Source organism: Catharus ustulatus, chromosome 5 (assembly GCF_009819885.2).
Source record: "Catharus ustulatus isolate bCatUst1 chromosome 5, bCatUst1.pri.v2, whole genome shotgun sequence".
Lineage (NCBI taxonomy): Eukaryota > Metazoa > Chordata > Aves > Passeriformes > Turdidae > Catharus > Catharus ustulatus.
This window is the reverse complement of record NC_046225.1, coordinates 64,181,914-64,203,762: the sequence shown is the minus strand read 5'-3', so window position 1 is coordinate 64,203,762 and position 21,849 is coordinate 64,181,914. Positions and strand designations below refer to the sequence as shown.

Below are 21,849 nucleotides of genomic sequence, written 5' to 3'. Positions count from 1 at the left end.
GTGCATATTCAAACCCTTTTGCAAGTAAAAGGCTTTCACCACACTTCATTAGCACTGCAATAACACAAAAATTAAAGGCAATTTTGTCTCTATCCACGTTAGAGGTTGCTAGAACACGTGTATACAAGCAACAATTCCTTCAGTCTCCTCTGAGGGATTTTAAGAACAGCAGTAGGTCTTTACCCACAGAGCAAAATAAAGATGAATTGGAATGATAAATTGTAACAGCTCTCTGCTGCAACTGCCTGCGTAAGATGAACTAAATCTGAAAAGCCCATCTCACACACTTCCTCTCAATTCAATTCCACAATCCAACTATCTACTTTCCCTTTACAGGCAGTGTCATAATAAATAATCTGTTCTACAGCTTATCTAGCAGATGGCACAGCACTTGTTCAGCTCACTCTTCTCTATCCCTACATTCTAGGGCACCAGGCATCTCTTCCTCCCTTTGAACTATGCCATGGATTTTCAGTTCACTTTTAATTTCAAATATATATATATTATATATATATATTGAACTGAAAGTAGCAGGCATGGTCAATATATAATTTTAATTCTGTACTGTCCTGTTCCTCCCTTTGCCTGGGCCTAAGTCTCAAAGTTTGGTTGGCATCCACACTCTTTACAGACTCCAAAAAGTGTCAAAATCCCCCAAAGGCTTAACATTATCAGCACAATCAGAAGTAGAATAGTAAGTTACAACCTATTCTTGCTTTGACTGAGGACACACACCATTAAACCCTAATCTGCCCCATTCTGAAACACACCAAAGGTAATATATGACAGGATGGCATGGAAGGAACAGAAGAGATGCCACCTAATTTGTACCTATTCTGAGAAAACCTAAGGAAAAACAAACACACAAACAAAAACAAAATAAAAACACACAAAAAAACCAAACAAAAAAAAAAGCCCAAACCAAAAAAGAACTATGGAATGTTCTCTGGTTCAATTGCTATAGTGCTTTGTAATAAATCAGGACAACACCACAGGGTCCTGATAAATCCATTACTTGAAATTCCAGAACTGAAAGTAAACCCTTAAAATATGCAACTGCCTAGGAGGAAGTTTCTGCCATATATATTTCAGAGCAAATAACTCACAGCAAACCCTTTCATTTTTTTGCTGCTGCAGCACAAATATGAATTACTTTCCTCCTATTCTTACACAGCTCCCTTAGATTTTCAAGAAAAGCACTAAGCCATTTCACTTCTGAGCAAATTCACTAAGAAAAATTCCACACTAAAAGTAACTTAAGGAGATCTTACAGAAAATACATGTTAGCAAGAAGCAAAATTTCTCTAGTTGAAAAAACAAAACAAAACCCTCAAGAAACAGATTTTTACTCTGAAGATAAGCCCAAAATTCTAGGGTAAGAGATGTCAAAGCTTCATTACAAGTATTTTAAGATAACAAAAATAAATTTGAGATGGCAAATGTAAGAAAGGGCTGACATGCCTTAAAAGAAAAGATTACACACTCATCATAAGTTCAGTCTCACTGTCCTCTTCACAACGATCAGAACACATCATGATGATTTACAATAGGGATATTAACAAGAACATCTGACATAATGCATGATGTCTGCAGTCTCATTAGTGTGCACTCATTAAAGTGTCATGGGTTACATCTGCATTCCTGGTACCTGCTCACTATTTTACACTAAGTATCTGCAGCTGCTTATTTTAGAAAAGCCAAACACAGAAGCTGAGATCAAATTTCAATTAGAAAACTGCTTTTGCACAGTCCCCTAAATACAGTATTTGGCACCACACAGCTGTTTAACCTTGTTATTTTAATTGAGCTGTGGAGAGGGATTACCTACCTGAAGAGAATTAATTCTAACTCCAGAGTTAATTTTTACATAAAAAGAACATTCTGTGGTACAGGACAGAGAATGGAACAATCTCTTGCTTGAACATACAGACATTGCATCACCACTCTATACTGATCTGCCCAGCTGCCTTTTCTGTGAGGAAAAGAGGAAGTTAATACAAGAGACAAGTTTAGCAGTGTCAGGAAAACCTTATTTTTTAAATAAAACTTAAGAAACTATTCCATTTTTGTTCGTTTTTCCATTTAAAAATGTGGTTCTAAAGATATTAGAACCACCTCAATAACAAGTTACAAATCAAACCTATCCATATTGCACCTCTTAGAGCATTTTCAAGCTTTTGCTTTTAAAATGAATCCAGCATCACCACTGAAGCAGAAAATTTATCTAGTTCTGTCCAATTCGTTCCAAAAAGGCAGGAGGTCTGCAACACAACTGTCAGCAATTACTGCCCCATGAAGAGTTGAGTGCAGCAGCTCCACAAACATTCAGCTACTTATTTTTTCCACATTTTAGCTATGCTTTGTCCCAAGCAAGGTTAGTCACTTATGTGAAGTCACCTCTTAAGAAGTCATTCCTTTCTACCACGTCCCCCCTGTTCAGTACACAAACCTATCCACTAAAGCAGCAGAGACAGTGCTGCCATGGTTGCTGCTGCCAATTTACTCCAAGTCCTGAAGTAGCTGCAAAGCCACTTCCTGAAAATTCACCATGTCTTCTCAAGCCAGGCAGACTGAACATGGAGCCCATTCAGGTATCTCTAAAGTCTGGTACCACCACAGCCAAGGAACTCTTTCTCTGACACATGTCACTGAAACAACAGGAAGAAAGGATGGGCTCCCACAGGAGCTGTCAGAGGGTGGAGCTGAGCAAGGCAGGCACATGCACACCCACAGACACCTGCTGGTGCACACACACCCCTCTGGACTTCCAGGCAACACACAGCACCTGCTTACCAGAACGCCCAGAATACACCACTTTACTGAAACAAAAGGGTAGAGGGGCTTAGGATTTAGGAATTTGTACAACTACAGCATTCAGAAAATCTGAATTTCAACTGTTGTGACTATTTTGCCAGGGCTCCTTAGAAGAAGTTCTGCAGTACTTGAACTACTGGCATGCAGCAGAGAATCACAACTGCAAGCAATAGAAAAGTGAGATGGCATTTGCTGCTGTGTGGTACACTAACACTGACCTAGCACAGAGATTACATTTTCATGTAAATGGGTTCCTCACTCTTAGACAGTTAGCACACAGAAACATGTACGAAAATGGTCTAGAAACTGACCTAGCTCATGCAAACTGATGCAATTTATGATCTGCATTTAACCAACACTTACTTGCAAATGCAAGTAAATTTTTGTTACAAGTTTTAAAAATACACACATCATCTCCTGCTCTCAAGATGCATGCTCCAAATTTTAATTAGTTTTTCAAATAAGGTTATTTTCAGAAGACAAAACAAGAGGAATAGTCATGCAAATTAACTACTGGAAGGACTTACCAGTCTCATGAGCAGAACAGATGCAAAATAAGGATAGTGGAGAAAGTTCAAAAGGTTCAGTTTTGTAGAACAATTTTATCTTGAAAGACAATTTTTCAAATGAGTATCAGACTCGCATGTGTTCTTAAGAAGCAAGAAAGAAACAGAGGCAAGTCAAAGTTCATTTCAGCTGCTTCTGAAGGAAGACCCTGAAACTCCCCTGATAACTAAACTACACAAGGAGAGAGCACCAAGGTCTTGAGTTCCTCAGCCTATCCAAGGCCAAGCCCATGTATAGACTTTGGATAAGTAAGCAGATGTTAATCATAAGAACCAGGTAAACCCAGCACATAAGAGATGTCTCCACATTGTTCCACAACGCATCCAGAAAACTGCATTTAAACAAGATATTTTAAATAATGCACAGCACTTATTATGCAAAAATTATATTAAGATGAATTTCATTAAGTATTTGCTGCAATGTCAGCAAAAATGTCCAGACACCTTATCTGATGTGGTATTAATTCAATTAACACTATCTAGGAAACATTCCCAACAATAACATCATTTTCTTCTCATTCTCCAATGACCTTTTCTATTCTGTACTAATCATAACTTTTGCAACTTACCAATAAACAGAAGAAAGATTCTCACCTCTCGATGTTCCTAATTTGCCCACTTAAACAATTTCCAGAGACTGAGAAAACAAATCCTGAAAAACCAGTAACATATTCTATCAAAGGAATTTTTGTTACCTGATTAGTGAAGGAACAAGACTGACACATGATGACTGGACTTGAGAAGGCATAGTTGTCAGGAGACCTACCAAAGTCTCCTGAAATGCCCTAAACCTACATTCTCCAAAGGAAAGACCCAACAGTTGGTATCCATGCCCCAGTAACACTGCTTTCTAGAAATAATTCACTAGATGCAGTTCTTACATTTCTTCCTCTCAAACCCAGATCACCAGTCAAGCTATACATCAAAACAACCAACAGAGAGAACATCATCAAAAAATTTCAAGTATTTTGTCTATGGTGAAGAACCTCCATAAACAAGTCAGAAGTTATGCTCTCAGTAAGATTCCCAAATTACATACAGAAGCAGGGTTTGCAGAATTTTGTCTCTGGGAGATTGCCAAAAGTCAGACTAAAGGAAGAACAATGCTTGGTTTATGGATAAACAAATCAACAGAAATAGAGCCAAACAGCCTACAAGTTGACTTACCTATTAAAGAGGTAACTAATCACAGAACTGTGTTTTATAAATTTCTACCACATTTTATAAACAAAGTTTTCCAACCACTAACATTCCAGTATGTTCAGTAGAATCAAAAAACAATAACACTTTACAGTGTAACAGACACCGGCAGGTCTGGAAAGACTTCACAGTTGAGAGAAACAGTAATGCAATATAAGTTAGCAGTATAGGATACCTGACAGCTTGTAATAGGGTACCTGGGAAATTTCGCTAGATTTCTGGGCAAAAGAGCTGGGTTTAATAAACTATTTATCAAAATTACAGTATTTACTGCATTTACCTTTTTTCTCACAGATTCCCCTCATTTTATAGGGGAACAAAGCAGTCCTGACTGCACTGAAGTATCCAAGACATGCAAAGATAAATCAGGCAGTAACTCTGTGAGGGTAGCTTTAGGACTGGTTGCAGCAAGGAAAGATTTATTTTCCACAGGGATAATGCACAGTGCTGGTCTACCATGCAAATTCTGAAGAATTCTCAGAAACTGGAGTTTCAGCAAGTAAGGACTGTCCTACAAAATCAACACTTGGGTCCAACTTCAAACTACTCTCTTAGCATCAACCAGCTCTAATTAATGATTCTTTTCTAGCTGGCCAAATTCCCAGTTATCCTCATATTATCAGAGCAATTGAAAATTCCATTCCTAAAATCTGAAAGTAGATTTCTTCACTGATTTTTAAGTACTATTACTACACAAGTTAAAAAAAATAGAATTAATGAAATGTCATCCTAAGCAAAAAAAGACACTAAATAAACTCTTTCATTTGGCCTGAATGTCCATCCTCAGACATGCAATGAGGAAAAAAACACAAGAGGTAAAGCAGCAAGCTGCTGCAAGGCATGTTTCAAATGGATAAAAGGGGAAATAAAAAACCAGAATACAAATCCTGAGCTGTGCAGCCTAGGGAGGTTAGCGCCAAGCTTGGATGTACTCACAACAACTGAACAGAGTCCCAAGGAACATACTCTAGTGCTGAAGCCAGCCCTGCACTCAGCGGGGGCTCCACAAATCCCTCCTGGCCTGAACTGCTCTGAGATTCCATACTCCCAGCTCACAAAGGGGAGTCCAAGAACCAAGTACATGCCTTGTCCTACCTCCAACTGCTGCCAAGTTCTTTTGTTTATTCTGCCAGTTCCAAGGTGTAAATGACCCTAATATTTACTGTAGGATTTTTTCTTTATTATTCTTATGATATGGCTGGAGAAATTTGGAGGCCCTTAATGACTAGAAAGAGAGGTTTAACACAAATAAGGAATGGATTCAGAAAATTTATAGTTTCCATATACCATTTCCGCTAACAAAATTCTATGTAAAGATGAAAACTTCACTAGAAAATTTCTTGTTTGAGCCATCTTAAATGTGTTTAAAACCAAAGTCAATATTGACTCCAACTCTTCCAGAGATTATGTAGCATAGGAAGAGATACTGTATAAACCATCAAGGAGCAAAAATTATATTTATTCCATCTAATTTCACCTTGCTCACTGCATTTTTCAGGAAAGAAAATGTCAGCTGAACGTTAAACAGTACTTTCATCAGATGCAGAGAGACATAGAGCACCAAACAGCAGTAATTATGCTGATAGTCTCCATTCCCCACGTCATCTACTTCTAACAGCTCCTTTTAACAAAGGAAAACATCAGGAAAGCTCTTGCAAATTAAATGAAGATACAAAGACCATCTAACCCACCAATTCACAAAACTTTCATGCAGACAGCAAATCAGAATGAAAACAGAGCTCAATTTCATTAATCTGAATTAATTCCTAGTGTCATGCACATTGTGAGAAACTTTCATAGTTTTCACTCCTATTCAAAAGCAAGTGTGTGCAGTGCTGAATTGGGTTTGCACAGCAAGATTTTGGTAGAGTGGGGCTACAGGACTGGCTGCTGTGAAGAGCAGTCAGAGGCTTCCCCAATATCCAACAGAGCCAATGCCAGCTGTCTCCAGGACAAACCTGCCACTGGCCAAGGCTGAGTCCAGTGGAGACAGTGGTAGCTTCCCTGGCGTAACAGTTAAGAGGGGAAAAAATTTGTTGCACAGCAGCAGTCAAAAGAGAGGAGTGAGACTGTGTGCGAGGAACAGCCCTGCAGACAGCAAGGTCAGTGCAGAAGGAGGAGCAGGAGGTGCTCCAAGTGCCAGAGCAGATTCCCCTGCAGCCCCCAGTGCAGCACATGGAGAGGCAGCTGTACCCCTGCAGCCTGTGGAGGTCCAGGACAGAGCAGAGATGCCCCTGCAGCCCATGGAGGTCCAGGATGGAGCAGAGATGCCCCTGCAGCCCATGGAGGTCCAGGATGGAGCAGAGATGCCCCTGCAGCCCATGGAGGCCCAGGATGGAGCAGAGATGCCCCTGCAGCCCATGGAGGTCCAGGATGGAGCAGAGATGCCCCTGCAGCCCATAGAGGAGCCCACAATGGAGCAGGTGGGTGTGCCTAAAGAAGATTGACCCTGTGAGAACTGGAGCAGGCTCCTGGCAGCACCTGTGGCCCCTTGGAATGAGCAGCCCACACTGGAGCAGGTTTGCTGGCAGGACTTGTGACCCCACAAGGCAAGGGAGGGTGGGAGCATTACAGCTCCATAATGCAAGCACCATTCAACACCTATCTATGCTACAGATTTCATTCACTAGCCAGTATCAGACTTCTGCAATGCTTCCCACCAGCCACTAGAAAAGAAACACACACCTTTCACCAGCTTTTAATTAATAACTAGACCACATTAAGTCCTCACTTACTGCATAGTTTTGTGCAGTTACTAAAAAAACTCCGAAGTATCACTGAGTAGATTTTCATTTAGATCCCATAACAAACAAATAAGTTCAACAAGCCTCTTTGTTTAAAGTCTTGTTTATGTAAAACTGTTTTCCATCACTCAACAGCAAAACTAAGCTTTTATCTACTAAAGCAACTTCCCTTTATTCTAAAGAGCCACGTCTCAAAATTTAGTGAAAAGTTGAAGGCAGAACTAAGAGAACTGTAATTGTAAAGAGGTTCCCACAAAAATGGAAAATAAGGATTGCAATTAATTTAGACAGTTTCAGTTCAACACCTAGTGGAGAACAGGCCACATGACAAAGTTCAAAACTTCATTCTCTGAATAAGACAGGAATTCTGAAAACTGTATCATACAACTTGCAACCTTTATCAAAAGAAAAGGCTATTCCCTTTGTAGAATTCCAGCTTTCCACCTCTGGAAGATTTGCTTTGAGAGAGAATGTTTATTTCAGTAAATTCTGCTGAATTTTTCTGTTTCACACACAGCTGGGGTAGTAAATACAGGTGGGGAGAGGACTTTTAGTCTGTCAGTTCCAGTAGACAGGGTAGCTTTCAAATAAGAACTATCCAAAACCACACTGTGAAGACTAAAGCAGCTTTCAGATGAGCACACCTGAATGCCTCAGGGGCTGCTGAAATACTGCTGCCAGCATCCTGTGTAAAACAGATCCTCAGTGCCTATGCTGCTTCTCACACCACTGGAGCATAAGCTCGTTCGGCCTCCTCTCTTCCCGGGCCTTTAGCCATCTGTTAGTGACAACAATTTGCTAAAAATACACCCAGATAAAGTAGCAGAGAAGGACAGAACTGCCACTTAATCATTCTCTTCCCTCCAACAGGGCAGTGAATCCTGTAGGGCCAGGCAACTACAGCACTTGGGAGCTCAGCCCACAGCAGGGCAGGGAAGCAGCCTGTGCAGGGTGGCCATGCAGGTTCCCTCCATCAGAGGCTGGGTTTCTGGAGTCCTTCCCATCAGCTTCTGGACAACTCCACCTGCAGCTCAGTTTGGTTTTGTTCCTTTGTGGGTAGAAGCAGTGAACTTGTATCTGCCCCCACAGTGCATGCAGCTCTTTCCATTCCTCCTCCTACATGCTTCAGTCCCATTCTCAGCCTGTCTCCTCTTGAACAGCCCTTGAAGAGGCTTCATTGAACAGAAAGTTGCATGGAAGAGGAGACAACATCATAACTAATATATCAGATTAGTCAATCACAATTATTTTAATAATTTTTCTTCCCATTTTTGGAGACATAAAAGTGGGAAATCAACACTACAATGCTCCTTGTCATTCTATCTTCCTTTTAACACCAAAATTGAGAAGTACATAAGCTGTCCTCTCATTAAAAGCAACAAGTAGCATTATGAAAGGGTCCTACCCATTAACACAGATGACTGACTTTTGCCATTGATGGACCTAATTCCTAAATTCAAAACTATAAATTATGCGTGACCAGTAATCTCAAAACATGGGTGTACATATGTGATATAAATATATTAAATTCACATGATTCCAGACTTCACACTGATAGCAGTAGCGACTATTTTGAAATTCAAGATATTTTTCTTATCAGTACAAATAAGCCCACACATATGTGTTACTGTATGTGGTTCCAAGCAGTGGAAAGACACAGTAACATGGTGAATTTCTTACAGGAGCAAGAAAGAGCAGTTATTCAAGGAAATCATGGATTTAAATAGTATACATCATGGAAAATAATTTACAGACATTTTACTGGACAGAGGAAAAACATCCTTTTAAAAACACACTCCGTGACTAAAGTCACAAACACTGCAGATGTTACAATCTTTGTTTTGGGTTCCTGTCCTTGAGAACCCTGAGACCAAAGCTTGTCCAGCCTGGAAAAATCCTGGCTGGATTCTCCTAGGCCTCAGACAGTCAGCCACAGGTCTCTCTTTTTAAATTAAAAAAGAAAGAAAGAGAAGTGTTTGTAATCCCCTGCAGGGCCCTTGCAAAGGAGAACAAACACATCCCGAGACCTGAGGACATCTGAGGTGCCCAGGGACCTGGTGTCTTCCTCTGCATGAAAACCCATCACCAAGTGAAATACAACAGTGAGAAATTCACCACTAAGTGATAATTCGAATACAATAGTGAAAACTGCCACCATTCACCAGAACACATATTAACAGTTCAAACATGAACGGATGAATGTCCATTCCCTGCTTGCAGAGAGATCATCTGGTCAGTGCTGTCATTTGGTCGGTGTTTGGTGAGTTGGCCAGCATGTGAAGTGATCACACTCTGCCCCTGGTGTGACAGGCCAGGGTGAACACCTTCCAGGTCAGCAGCAGGGACCTAGACATGTCTCAGCTAAAGCCTGTAACGAGGCAAAGGTGATTCACAACAGCTTTTTTTTAAAAAAAAACAAGATCCCACCAGAATTTTATTGTGCTGAAAATTTACCATTCCAAGGTAACATTTCTGATATATTGCCTTCTTTACAGGAGAGCTTTCTGAATACAAATGAGAAAGATAACAAACCAACAATAAAGAGGAAAATATCTCAAAACCCTTCCAAAGCAAACACTGCAAAATCCTGTAGAGAGGAAAATGGCCAGTCTGGAGAATATATTTCAAAAAAATCTCAAACAGAGATAAACCAATGTGACAGCAGCAAGAGAAAACAAGACCAGAAGAATATTACACAGAGAAAAAGCACCAAAGTAATTACAGACAAGGTGGAAAAACTGAAAAACCTATTAGCATAGAAACACATAATCACAGGATGATTATATGCAGGTGCTTTTATTGACAAGCTCTGAGAGTCGGGGTACAAACCCAAATCTGACTCCAACATGAATTCAAGACAGACATGTTTTTATACCCTTTTCGTTATGTAACTATATAATAATTACTAAACCCATATTGTTCTATTGCATACATTGATCTTATCCAAGCATGGATTCTTGTGATTTTCATCAGGTCCCCAAAATACCCTTTCTCATGATTCTTGTTATGATTACATTGCTTCTCATGATCCTTATAACGATCAAACAATAATATATTCAATTTACCAAACAATTATTACATTTAACAATCATATTATTTATCATATGATGATTACGCAGGTGCAGTTTCACACGATTCAATAAAGACAAAGCTCAACATTTGTACCCAGGGCCTAGTTCCCTTTCCCAGGCCTACCAGACCCAACTTTTCTTTCTACTCCCTGAATCTGTTGTATACAATTCCCATGATCTTAGAAACATTTTTACCCTATGCTATCAAGCCCTCATAAAGTCAGTCAGAAGGCAGACCAAAAGAGTAGCCATTTTTCACCAGGCAGATTGAAGTGTACACTGGCAAAGGCCGGTCGGAAAGCATGTGTAATACCAAAGGAAAATCTTACACTGTTCTCGGTTTGTAAAAATGAAGAATTGAAAAATAAGGATTCATTGCTTGCAGAGGCTGGAAAGAAAGTAACAAAGTATACTACAACTCAGCAAATGCAAGTAGCTTTAGTTACTCAGAATGATGCAGCTCTGAATGCACCAGAAGCTAAAGAACAGGTTGATGATGGTGCTGACAGGTTAAACAAAGTAGATTCCTCAGCAGTGGCCAAAAAGACCACCTCCCACATAAGTAATTTTCCTGATAAGCATGTAAAGCAGAAACAGAGGTTCAGTTCTGATATTGCTGAGACCAGACAACAAAAAAGCTATTGAGGCACGCAAATCAGGGGGATCAGAATATTTTGGATGACCAGGAAGTCCCTCATGAAATTAATTCTTTTGTAAGTTGAAGCCTGTGAATGAAGTGGAATGCTGTAAGAATATGCCATGTAAGGCAAAAAGCTTTTCCCAGGAAGGTCTTTCCAATGTGGAGCTCCCAGCTCTTGATAATCACAATGCTTCCATCAACTTCTCTACACTGAAAAGCTCTGAAATCCACAGGCAAAATGATCATAATGAAGCACCGGATTCTCTCTGTGGGAGAGGAGACAACCAATGATTCCCGCGGATCTCCTGTCCTGCTGTAGTCGGGGGGGTCCGCGATGTCCCAGATGGCTCCAACTCTGGCTGTTCCTCGGCTCCGGTCCTGGCCCCAGCTTCGCAGTCCTGGTTTTCTGGGCTTCAGTCTGCATGGTGCAGCTCTGGCTAAGTGAAGCTAGTACATGCTGTACCCTGGTTTTAGACAAGCCTCGGTGGGTCCGTCCTGGTTTTCACAGGCTGTTCAGCTCTGAGTTTATCCCTAGGCCTCAGACAGTCAGCCACAAATACGTGCTTCTATGTATGGCATAGGATGCCAATCTTGCTCCAGAAGCTTTCTTCCACAAATGCAGAGATTCTTTGCAAATAGTAAAATGTAATGATCTTAAAGCTCTTTAGTTCATGTGTAGCCCCTATGCTCCTTATATGCTTTCAGTAACTTCATGATTATAAGCCGTACCTGATTATAAGCCACACGTCTGGGTGTCGGTAACTGTCTTGGGTTACAATACAGAGTGTGATAAAAGGTATCTATTCTATCACCATCTGGTCAGGGTGGGGGCAGTGATCCTTATCTCAACGGCAGATATTCTGCTAACGGGCCATCCATTGAAACCAAGCAGGGCATTGTTCTTTATCTTTTCACAACCCATCCTTCCTCCAGTGAGTCATTTTCTGCCAATGGCCCATTGAGTCCCACTGTGGGACTGATAAAACTACTTCATCCAATCGGGAGATGCTCCAGCCAGGGGGAAGAGCCAAACCTTTCCTACCAAGATAAAAACTGAGATTTTAGGACACCAAGGGAGTCCTTTTTCCACTGGACTCCAGAGGAAAACCAGACTCTTTCCACTGGACCTCCAGAGGGAAACTGCACCTTCTACAGGAGCACTGCTTCAACTGAATCACACTGGACCTCCAGAGGGAAACTGCACCTTCTACAGGAGCACTGCTTCAACTGAATCACATCTGTCACTGCAGGAGGATGCAGCCACCATTTAATGGGACTGCTGCCAACACCCTGCCTGACGGGGTGTCAGGTTGTATTCTGACTTTGTCAGGGTTTGAAATTTGTTTCTTTGTAGTACTGTATTTCTATTTTAATTTCCCTAGTAAAGAACTGTTATTCCTAATTCCCATATCTTTGCCTGAAAGCCCCTTGATTTCAAAATTATAATAATTTGGAGGGAGGGGGGTTTACATTCTCCATTCCAAAGAGAAGCTCCTGCCTTTCTCAGCAGACACCTGTCCTCCAAACTAAAACAGCAACTTTTTGTTCTTTGTCCATATATAAGCTGCACCTGATTATAAGCCACACTTTGGGTTTGGACCAATATTTTAGTCAAAATGGTGCGGTTTATAATCGTGAAATTATAAATGTGAATCAAAAACTTCTAGGAGGAGCCTGAAAAGAAAGAAGATCCATATTCTTGGGAAAACACACAATATCCATGGCAGTGGACTAAGTAAAGACTTACACAGCTTGTAATCCATTAAAGTGAAACAAACAGCATGGTTTGTTATTTAACTGTACATAGTCCTAGTCCCTTTATGCTCACTCTCCACGTAAGCACAAAAATCTTCATTCTCAGTCTCCAAAATGATAATTGAAAATGATAAGTGCAAAGGGAAACTTCTGTAGTAAGATCACCACAGTTCTAATTACGCAAAATTGTTTTAAGATCCACACATTTTAAAAATTTCAGCAGTACTGCACAGAAGTAAAGTCCAAAGGTAAAACTCATTAACCCACACTACTCTGGGTCAATAAGGCAAATAAGCAGACAAGCCACTGATTCTTTAGTCTCCCACCCACTTATTTGCTCACACTAGTTTTCAAACCAAGTTCCTGCATATATTCAAATGAAGGAAATTAATTTCAACTCATGCTTACATGAAAAACCTCTGAGGTTTAAAAGCTGATACAAGTGACACTTGAAAACAACCACCATGTCAGGTGTTTTTGTCAACAGTCAGCATTACAGCTACTTTCAGAAGCAGTAATTCATTTTCATGTGCCAACCCGAGGCCTAATGAGAGCACTGTACCTGTGGTGCCGTAAGCGCTTTCAAGAGAAAAGCTGTGCGTCAGCAAGAAAGCGGCCTCTTTCTCACTTTGGATCCTCCTGCCCACACCCAAAGATGCATCCAGCAGCCTGAGGAAACAACCAGACCTTATGGATACTCAAATTGCTGAGGACACAAACTGAGCCAGAGAAGCAGTCCAGGAAACTTTCTTCACCACAGTGCTCAAGGAAGCAGGGCTCTCCATTCCCAAGTGATCTTGAAGGTGCCAGGACTGAAGGAAATGAGCCAACAGGGCTCACTTTTTCTTTGATCTCTTCTACAGCTCATTATTTTGTAAATGGAGTCTCAAACCAGAACTGACACAGAACATACAACCTCATGCACAGCGCACACATACATATAGTCTCAAAAGAAAAAAATAAATGTACAAAAAAGTGCCAAAAAATAACTTTATATTCTAAAGCAAATACCTCTCTAAGCATTTTCTTGATACCGCAAAAGACTTACCCCCAACTGATACGTAAGAAGCTTAAGCACATGTGACCAAGCACTGGAGGCATCTAATTATTGTCAGTATTATCTCTACAGGTAGCCACAAATCTTAACTGACATGTCAAGGCCAACTTTACTCTGATAAGATCCAAGAAACTAACACATCCTCAGAGGCCAGATGGGGTTCAATTCAAGCACAGGCACCATTTCAAGAATCAGGTTTGTCCCTTTCAACAAATACCAAAAACCTGTGCAAAAAATTAAGCTGAGTCATCTTTGCTCTCAGTGCTTCAAACCTGTATCTTATTACCCAGAGAAGCCCTCAAAGAGCTAAACCTGCAGATTAAGGCCGAGACTCCACATTGCAGCCTTACCCTGTGACCATCAGGCTGCTGGAAGGCTGTGTACAAAGCACTCAGGTCTCATTATTCCATGTTGCATACATGTGTTCCAGCCACTGATCAAAGCCAAGGCAATTTGACTTTTCCTGCCATGGCTCACCCTTGGTTCTCTAAAGTGAAGCTTATACACTCAACCTGCAAGACTGAATCACAACTTTCAGCACAGAATGCAGTGCTAGGAACACACTCCTTTCTGGGACTTGGTTTATACCCACCACTGCAGCACTTGTAACAAACTGCTTTAGGAAGCTCCCTCTCAGCAAGCTGGTCTTTAACAAGACTACTCAAAATGCTTCCTCTTCATCTCACACTGCACACAAACCCTAGTACAGAGCACAGGGTAAGCTGGGTAGGAAGGCCTCCAGAAAGCAGCTACTTTCAAACAAAACACTGCAAGGCCCAGGTTCATTTACTTCAGTACTGGTTTAAGTTCTGGGGATCCAAGAAGCTCACAGGAATCCCAGGGAAAAGGGAGTTTTCAAATCCATGGATGGCAGATTACAAATACCAACAAAAACTAGCAACGACATGTTTTGAACCTTAACAATGCTGAGAGCATAAATATAAACAGTACTCCCTGTGGCACAGAACAACCTCTGAGGCTCCCTGCTTGTTCAATACCTGTGAAACTCACCACCAGGTCTCATGACACGAGACAGATGCATTAAATATGGGGGTGTGGTGTGCAAGTACAGACAAAAACTGGGCAACTCTTGTTTCCAAAACAGAGCAGGAAGTGGATGCCAAGGAGAAGGATATTCAAGGTCAGGTTACAGACTGAGTACCTGAAACTTCAAAGCCGATCACCTAGGTTGAACTTAATCCTCATATTCTTACAATGACATCACCCAGTGACCGAGATTATCTGTTCCCCATTTAAAAGGCAGTAATGACAGCCTTTATTTCCTGGCATTCAATGTACCTGCAAAGATTCAGGTTAAAAAGCTCAGTCTAGTGAGCCCAACAGTTTCTGCAACACTGGAAAAATCACCACAGACTATGCCAGAACAAAATTTGGACAGATGGCTTTGCTTTGTTGGATGGAAAAAGTTGATAAGTGGTTAAACATCCTACTCTTGAGTGGGGTCTAAATGTGCCTGTTCCACTGTGCTCCCTTTCCAGGTTGAAGGATAGCATTTGAGTTCACAGTTGTGCCACCAGAATAGGTAACAAAAGTTTATGCTTTGAAGTGCTGAGAACCTCCTGCCTCAGCATTAAGTCTGGTTCCATGGCAACAAACTGACAAGAGTCCACAAAAACATCATCATCTCAAACATGACTGATAACCGGAGTTCTGCTGCACAGTACTTCAACCTAAGAATAAAAATCAACAAAGGCTTCCGCCAGCTTAGTAAATCTAAACAAATTGATTTTCTTAAGCTTTGCAAATAAGGCAGCCTTCCAAAGAATGATTTTTGCCAATTCTTGGTGTATTTCATTAGTTTACTTGTCTCATGCAAAAAAAAGAAATTGCATAATTACATGAGGAAAAAGATACTAGCTGAAGCCATGTGCAAAACAGCTTTACAGTCAACTCTGCTTGATGTCTAAAATTTCTTCCTAGAACAATTTATCTAAAATATATCAAACTTCAGATGATATAACTTAAAAGAGACATTATGAAGGCCTTACATGACTCACAAAAAAATAAAAAAAGAAAAACCCACCAGCAACAACTCAACTGCTCAAAAGTAGATCAGTCCACTCCCTCATTCCCCACCTCCCTGGGGTATCTGCATTTAGAACCTTATTGTTCATACAAAGGCCACATTTAGAAACTGCTTTGGGTAGCCAATGCCATCATTTCAACAAGTGGGTGACAATGTCAGATGTTTTCATTCCATACAAAAATTAAGGAGAAAGATATTAAAAAAAAACAGTAACTCAGATTTGAAAAGACCAGAGTAGCCACACCAAGTGTTTATAAAGTATTTGTATTTTAAGCTTCTTACCCTTAGAATGATCAATAAAATATTCCACCACTACTAAACTACTTACGAATCCTCAAAGTTCTTTAATACAGGTATGGATCCTACTTATATTTATCTATTTATGTGACACAAGATTAAAGACCTTGGCCAAAATCACAAATGATATCACCAGAGAAGCCACTGTTCAAAAGAAAAAAATACCTTGTTCAAAATCCTTTTACTGTAATAGAGAAGGAATCTTCCAAGATTTAAGAACCCTCTACACACCATAAACATAGAGTAGGATGGAGAGCCTTCAACCCCAGCAGTATTTTCCTATTTACTAATAACAGAAGAAATATGTTAATACTGATCTAAATGAAAACACCAAGCTATTTTATCTTTCAAAGTACAACATCAAACAAGACCTCTCTCCTAAAATCTTACATAATCCATTAAAATATATTTTATGGAAACATTACCTGGCAAAGAAGTTTGTAAAAGGTCCCAGTATTTTCCGTTTACTGTCCACATCTGTCTCGTGACAAAAGTGCTGCTGGTTCTGGTCACTGCTATCTCTAGAGGAATTCAGGGTAACATCCGAAAAGTGTGCCTCGTCAGTCTCGAGATTCACAATTGCACTTGAACTGCTTGTGACCACAAAGTCCAAAATGTCTTCATTGCTGACTGATAAAGTTGTTGACAGTTCTGTGCTAAGACTAGACACACTACACACAGAGATATCATCACTTCGATTTAGAGTTTTTGAGGTTGGACTATAAAGTTTGACAGTGTCATACCCAGTTCTTGGGAAGGTGGAGGATTTTCGCACGGCATGGTCGTGCTCAGCAGTCAGCGGATGCGGAGGCACATACGGCGGCAGTGTGCACGCGCTCTGAAAAGCCCTGTCAGGCACAAGTTCAGTTTCTGATTGCTTTCTCTTCACATTCAACACACTGCAGTGAACAGGTTCTGGATTTCCTATTTCTAGAGTAGGAATACCAGAATCCACTGATTTAAGGCTATGACAATCTTCTAAAGCACTGGACAGCAGGCCAGGTCCATACGCAGGCAATGAGATATCTCTTGGGGTCCCAGAGTTCAAGTTTTGAAGGCCCTGGAAACTGCTGCTCACTCTTGCATCCAGAATTCCCACGAAGGTCAAACCATTTAAAGAGTTGGATAAATTTGCATCAGTTGTCTTGGCCCAGCTGGTAACTGGTTAATAAAAAAGAAAACATTACAAGTTTGCAGGAGGGTTGTGGTTTGTTCTTGACTGTTTGTTTAGCAGGGTTGGCTTTTTTCATGTTGTTTCTTCATTTGTTTAATGCACTCGGTCCTGTCCTAATTTAGGTTTTTAATTAAAAATTATTTGTCTTCTCTTGTACATTATTACTATCCCTTCCCCCAGCACAAATAGCCAAGACAATGACAACTTATATTAGGTTTCTAGAAAATGTCAAGCAAGAAAAGCTTTTCATAAGCAGTTTGTGTGCCCATGTTTGCTTCTTACATATCTCATAAAAGTGAAATCACATACTATAAAACCTGCAGTATTTTAACGTTCCCTGCTGATATCGATAAAAATATATGGAAATTATTTTTATATAGTCATAAATTCATACTTACTGATGTCAGTGGGCTACAAAACCTGTTTCCATAACTTAGACCAGATTTGGAAGTGTTCATCTAAACAGAATTTCTCAGCATTCTTCTGGAAACCATAAACTAATAATAAATTTGTCACAGAAAAGAATGCATAATGTATCATTGTTGCATTAAGCAAGAGATGCAAAATATGAACAGCTAAAAAGCTACCCATATAGTCAATGTTTTGATAATGCACACAATGCACTTAATCAGTGCACATGCAGTAAAAATCATATTTGCAAATAAATTGCATTTACAGCACTTGGGGACTGTGATCCTTCATCTTTCAATATCCATCCATGCTGTCTCCCCAGGGGCTGCCAGCAGGTCAGTTAATCCAGTCAGTGTCCCACTTCCAGTCTGATCTGCAATGATCTGCAAAGCAAGGGTTGCCAAATAGGAGCTACAGGTTGGATGCACCGAACTCAACGGCAACTTTCATATACCTGGAACACCAACAGGAGCACTGCCCTGGCTTCCAGAACTGCTGCTGACCCTTTAAACACTATATGGTCATTAATCTGACATTACACAAATTTTCTCTTTTCATATGAGTAGGTAATTTGTCTACAGCTCTTCTGAAGTTTGTAATGCAATTACTCTGCAGCAGTTGGCAGAACAAATACGCGCATATTGCTTCAATTTCTTCTCTCCGAAACACTCTGGGATAAGTGTGAATGAGTGAAGAACACTCTTTCCATCTTGCAAACAGACTGCTTTCTAGACAGATTTTTCTTCAGTTTCTGAAGCCTGGTGTACTGCTTCTGGTCTCCAATTCTCTCTCAAGTACAGCACTTAATTAAAGGTGCCAGTTGTACTAGAGGGTCCTCCTCACAGTCTATTTTAAAAAACCAAATACATACATACCCCAAAAGAAAACCCAAAGTTAGCAGTTTTCACTGACATTTGAAATTGAGATCTCACAGCAGCTCTAACCCCCTGGCTAACGTCACTTGAGCCCTGCCCAACACCAGGGTTTGACACACAGTCCATTCTTAGATCAGAGGACATCAGTACAGTTTGGCATTGTGACACCAACAGGCGAGTGAGAGAAAACACATTTCAAACATATCTCACTGGTCCAAACAGAATTTTTTTTTCCCCACAAGTTTTCCGTCGTGGAAAGTTCAAGAAGGCAATTGGACTTTGTATGCTACACTAAATCTTTAACTCACTACTCAAATGGTATTCACTAGCAGATATGAAACTCTAGTTCAAATCCATTCCCAAGCATAGACAAAAGTCAAGGAAAAACAACCCTGGCTATTTAATCTTTTAGACTCCTCTAGAACTTTTTAACAGCCAACTATATATGCTACCCATCCAAATCAATCAATGCACCAATTGCTTAATCCTCTGCCTAAGCAAGGTTTCAAGTGTATTGTTTTGACTAAAAAACTTGTGAAGATGTGTGAACACTTTCAGAAAAGAGTTGCTATAGCAACTTTTTTTTTTTCATATTACCATGGTTTGAAAAGTTTACATCCCCTGCAATTAAACTGATGTCTTGAAATAGCTGGTACACCAATTGTATACCTTATGAATTCTCTATTCACTAAATTAAAATTACAAGGGCCAGCAAAAAACCAAACAACCCTAAAGAGCAATCCTTGAATGCAGGCAACAAACTGTACTGAAGAAGTCAACAGTGACAGTTCAAGTGTACAAATAAGACATATCATGGAACGTTAGATTTAATTACTGTCATATATACTGTGATCTCCTGTTCTCACACCTTCTTACTTGAATTCACTTGTTTTTCTAATGTAAGTCTGGGTTTGCTTCTCCCTGTGTTCACCTTCATTCCTTAATATACATTACATTGCTCTTCAAATCCACAGCCCACCCAGCCCCAATGTTACTCTAAAGCATACATAACACACACACACACTTCAGAACAGTGTAACCAAGGGGTTTGACTGATAACAATTCAAACTTATAAATGCATCTAGAAAGTGAAGTCCAGAACACAAAACACAGAAATGTAATCTGTCAGGAACAGCTTTGATGATGTTTGTGTAAACAGTACAAGCATGTTCCCATAATGAATTCCTCCCATGACTGCCTTTACTTCTGCTCAATTATTTTCCCAAGCAGCAGCCAGTCCCTAGTTTAATTGCATTGCTCTTCTCAACCAAGCTTACAAATGGTAATCATTCAAGTGACCTTGGCAGAGGCAGTAACCACAGCAGCTTAAGAGGCCAAATAATGTAAACAAAAGAAATTTTTAAAAAATGAAAATAAAATTCTATGCCAGGTACTGAAGCTGTTTTAACTTGGTATTTTTTTCAAGCAAGAAATTTAACAGGAAGAGATCCTTTAAACGGGCAACCAGGAAATGCAGAAGTATACAACACTACAGCTTGCTGGAGCAAATTATGCAACAACAAGCTACAAAGGTTTTACACAGTTCAGCGAAACTGTGGGAGGCTTTGAAGTGTACCCATCAAGGACTTCAAGTGAAAACTTGAGATGCAATCAGCTGTCAAGAACGCACATGAGAACTCCTTGATTCATTTTCAGTTAAGTTGTTGCAGGATTGTTTTTAAGGATGGAGTGATATTTATACTCTGCTTTAGCTGCCTTGCTGATAAGTGCAAAATCTGACAACTGATGTCAAATATTCTGTCGTGTAGTCTAATGCTAGCTTCTTTCCATAAAGCATTTGTTAACATAATGATGTTGAAACATTATCATCTGACTACAATAAACTATTGAGAAATAGTGTGAAATTTTGTCTGCACAAGATTCATAATCCCCATTGTTTATTTCAATATGCTACAATCTAAATAAAAATCAGTATTTGTGAGGTCTTAACATCCTATGTCTTACAGAGAATATGATCTTATAAGAGGGAACATACCACAAGAAGTAACAAGGAAAAGGGAGTTAGGAAAATACAGCCAAGGTCACAAGTGGGATGAGAGAGCAGGTAGATGTTATTTACTCATTAACACTTCCAACTTAAGTGCTAAGGAGCACCTTATAAAGACAGTTTTGTAGCCAGTTTCAAAATTAACATCAGGATACAACTACTCACACAAAGGGCAGCTACCCTGCACACAACTCTGTGGATGTCAGAAATCTACACCTAAGCTTGGGAATAAAAAAAATCACTGATGATTCCTAAACAAAAAAAAAAGGCTCTAAACCACAAGTATCAGAACTTCATGAAAACATCATCATACATTAGTTCTGCTTTCAGACCCTTTCCTGGGTAAATTTTTTTCTGATAGGTGGAGTTTTGATCTGCCTCAGCAGGGCTGTCCATACAGCCTCACATTCCCCAAATTCTGATCACAGCATGCAAGAAGGCATGTTCTGACAATAACCAGAGGCTTTAAAATAGATTTTGGCTTTGCATATCACTCAACTATAGAGAGGGAATATGTCATATTTGATTATAATTTCTAAGATCTACAATAAAATGTCTTTTTAACCTGCTTGATATAAAAGTTAAAATATAACAGCAATGCCAAACCATTAGAGTAAAATAAAACCAAAAAGATGCCAACTCAAGGGCCATTATTCCAAGTTTGGTGGGAGTTATGATGCAGTTTAGGCAAGCAACAAGAGTAAGGCACAATTTGCAAAACAGGCTTCATATTTTCTTACCTAGCAGGAATGAGAAGAGGAATGATTGCATATAGAGTCCAGTTCTCAAAGAGTTAACATCACACATTATCTCTTCAACAGTTCGGTCAGCATTTTTTCTTAAGTTTTTAAGAACAAGGAATTTCTTCACTTACACAGTTGCAGCTTTTTTCTTTTTTCTTCTTAAAGGATTTTTATTAAATTACCAGCTTATATGATCCATGCATTTAACAATATTTTTGCTGCATGTACCAAGAAATATATTGCTCTTAACAAGGACAGCTTTGGGTGACCTTGGTGCACAAGAACATCAAACTCAGTTTTGTTTATGAAAGATTTCTTGGTTCCGTTTGCTTATGTGCACGTTCTAACAGCAGTGAAGAACTCCTAAAGCTACAAAAAGTCTACTTTTAAAATAAACAAGGGATACAGAAATTAAGAGTATCTATGTAAGTACTGCCAAAACTTTAC

At 39.8% G+C, this 21,849-nt stretch overlaps 1 protein-coding gene across 2 annotated transcripts in view; it reads right to left on the bottom strand.

Annotated features, from left to right (window-relative positions):
- TBC1D14 (TBC1 domain family member 14) overlaps window positions 1-21,849 on the bottom strand; it is a 70,522-nt gene that overhangs the window by 47,698 nt on the left and 975 nt on the right. Inside the window, exons 1-2 of one of the 2 annotated variants that reach the window (XM_033060269.1) lie at window positions 21,400-21,481; window positions 16,617-17,352 (exon numbers count right to left, since the gene is read on the bottom strand). In XM_033060269.1, coding sequence (XP_032916160.1) covers window positions 16,617-17,352; window positions 21,400-21,466 — 803 coding nt within the window. In that variant the 5' untranslated portion in view covers window positions 21,467-21,481. Of the gene's footprint in view, window positions 1-16,616; window positions 17,353-21,399; window positions 21,482-21,849 lie in introns of those variants that run through there. The other variant, XM_033060270.1, reaches the window with a different exon arrangement.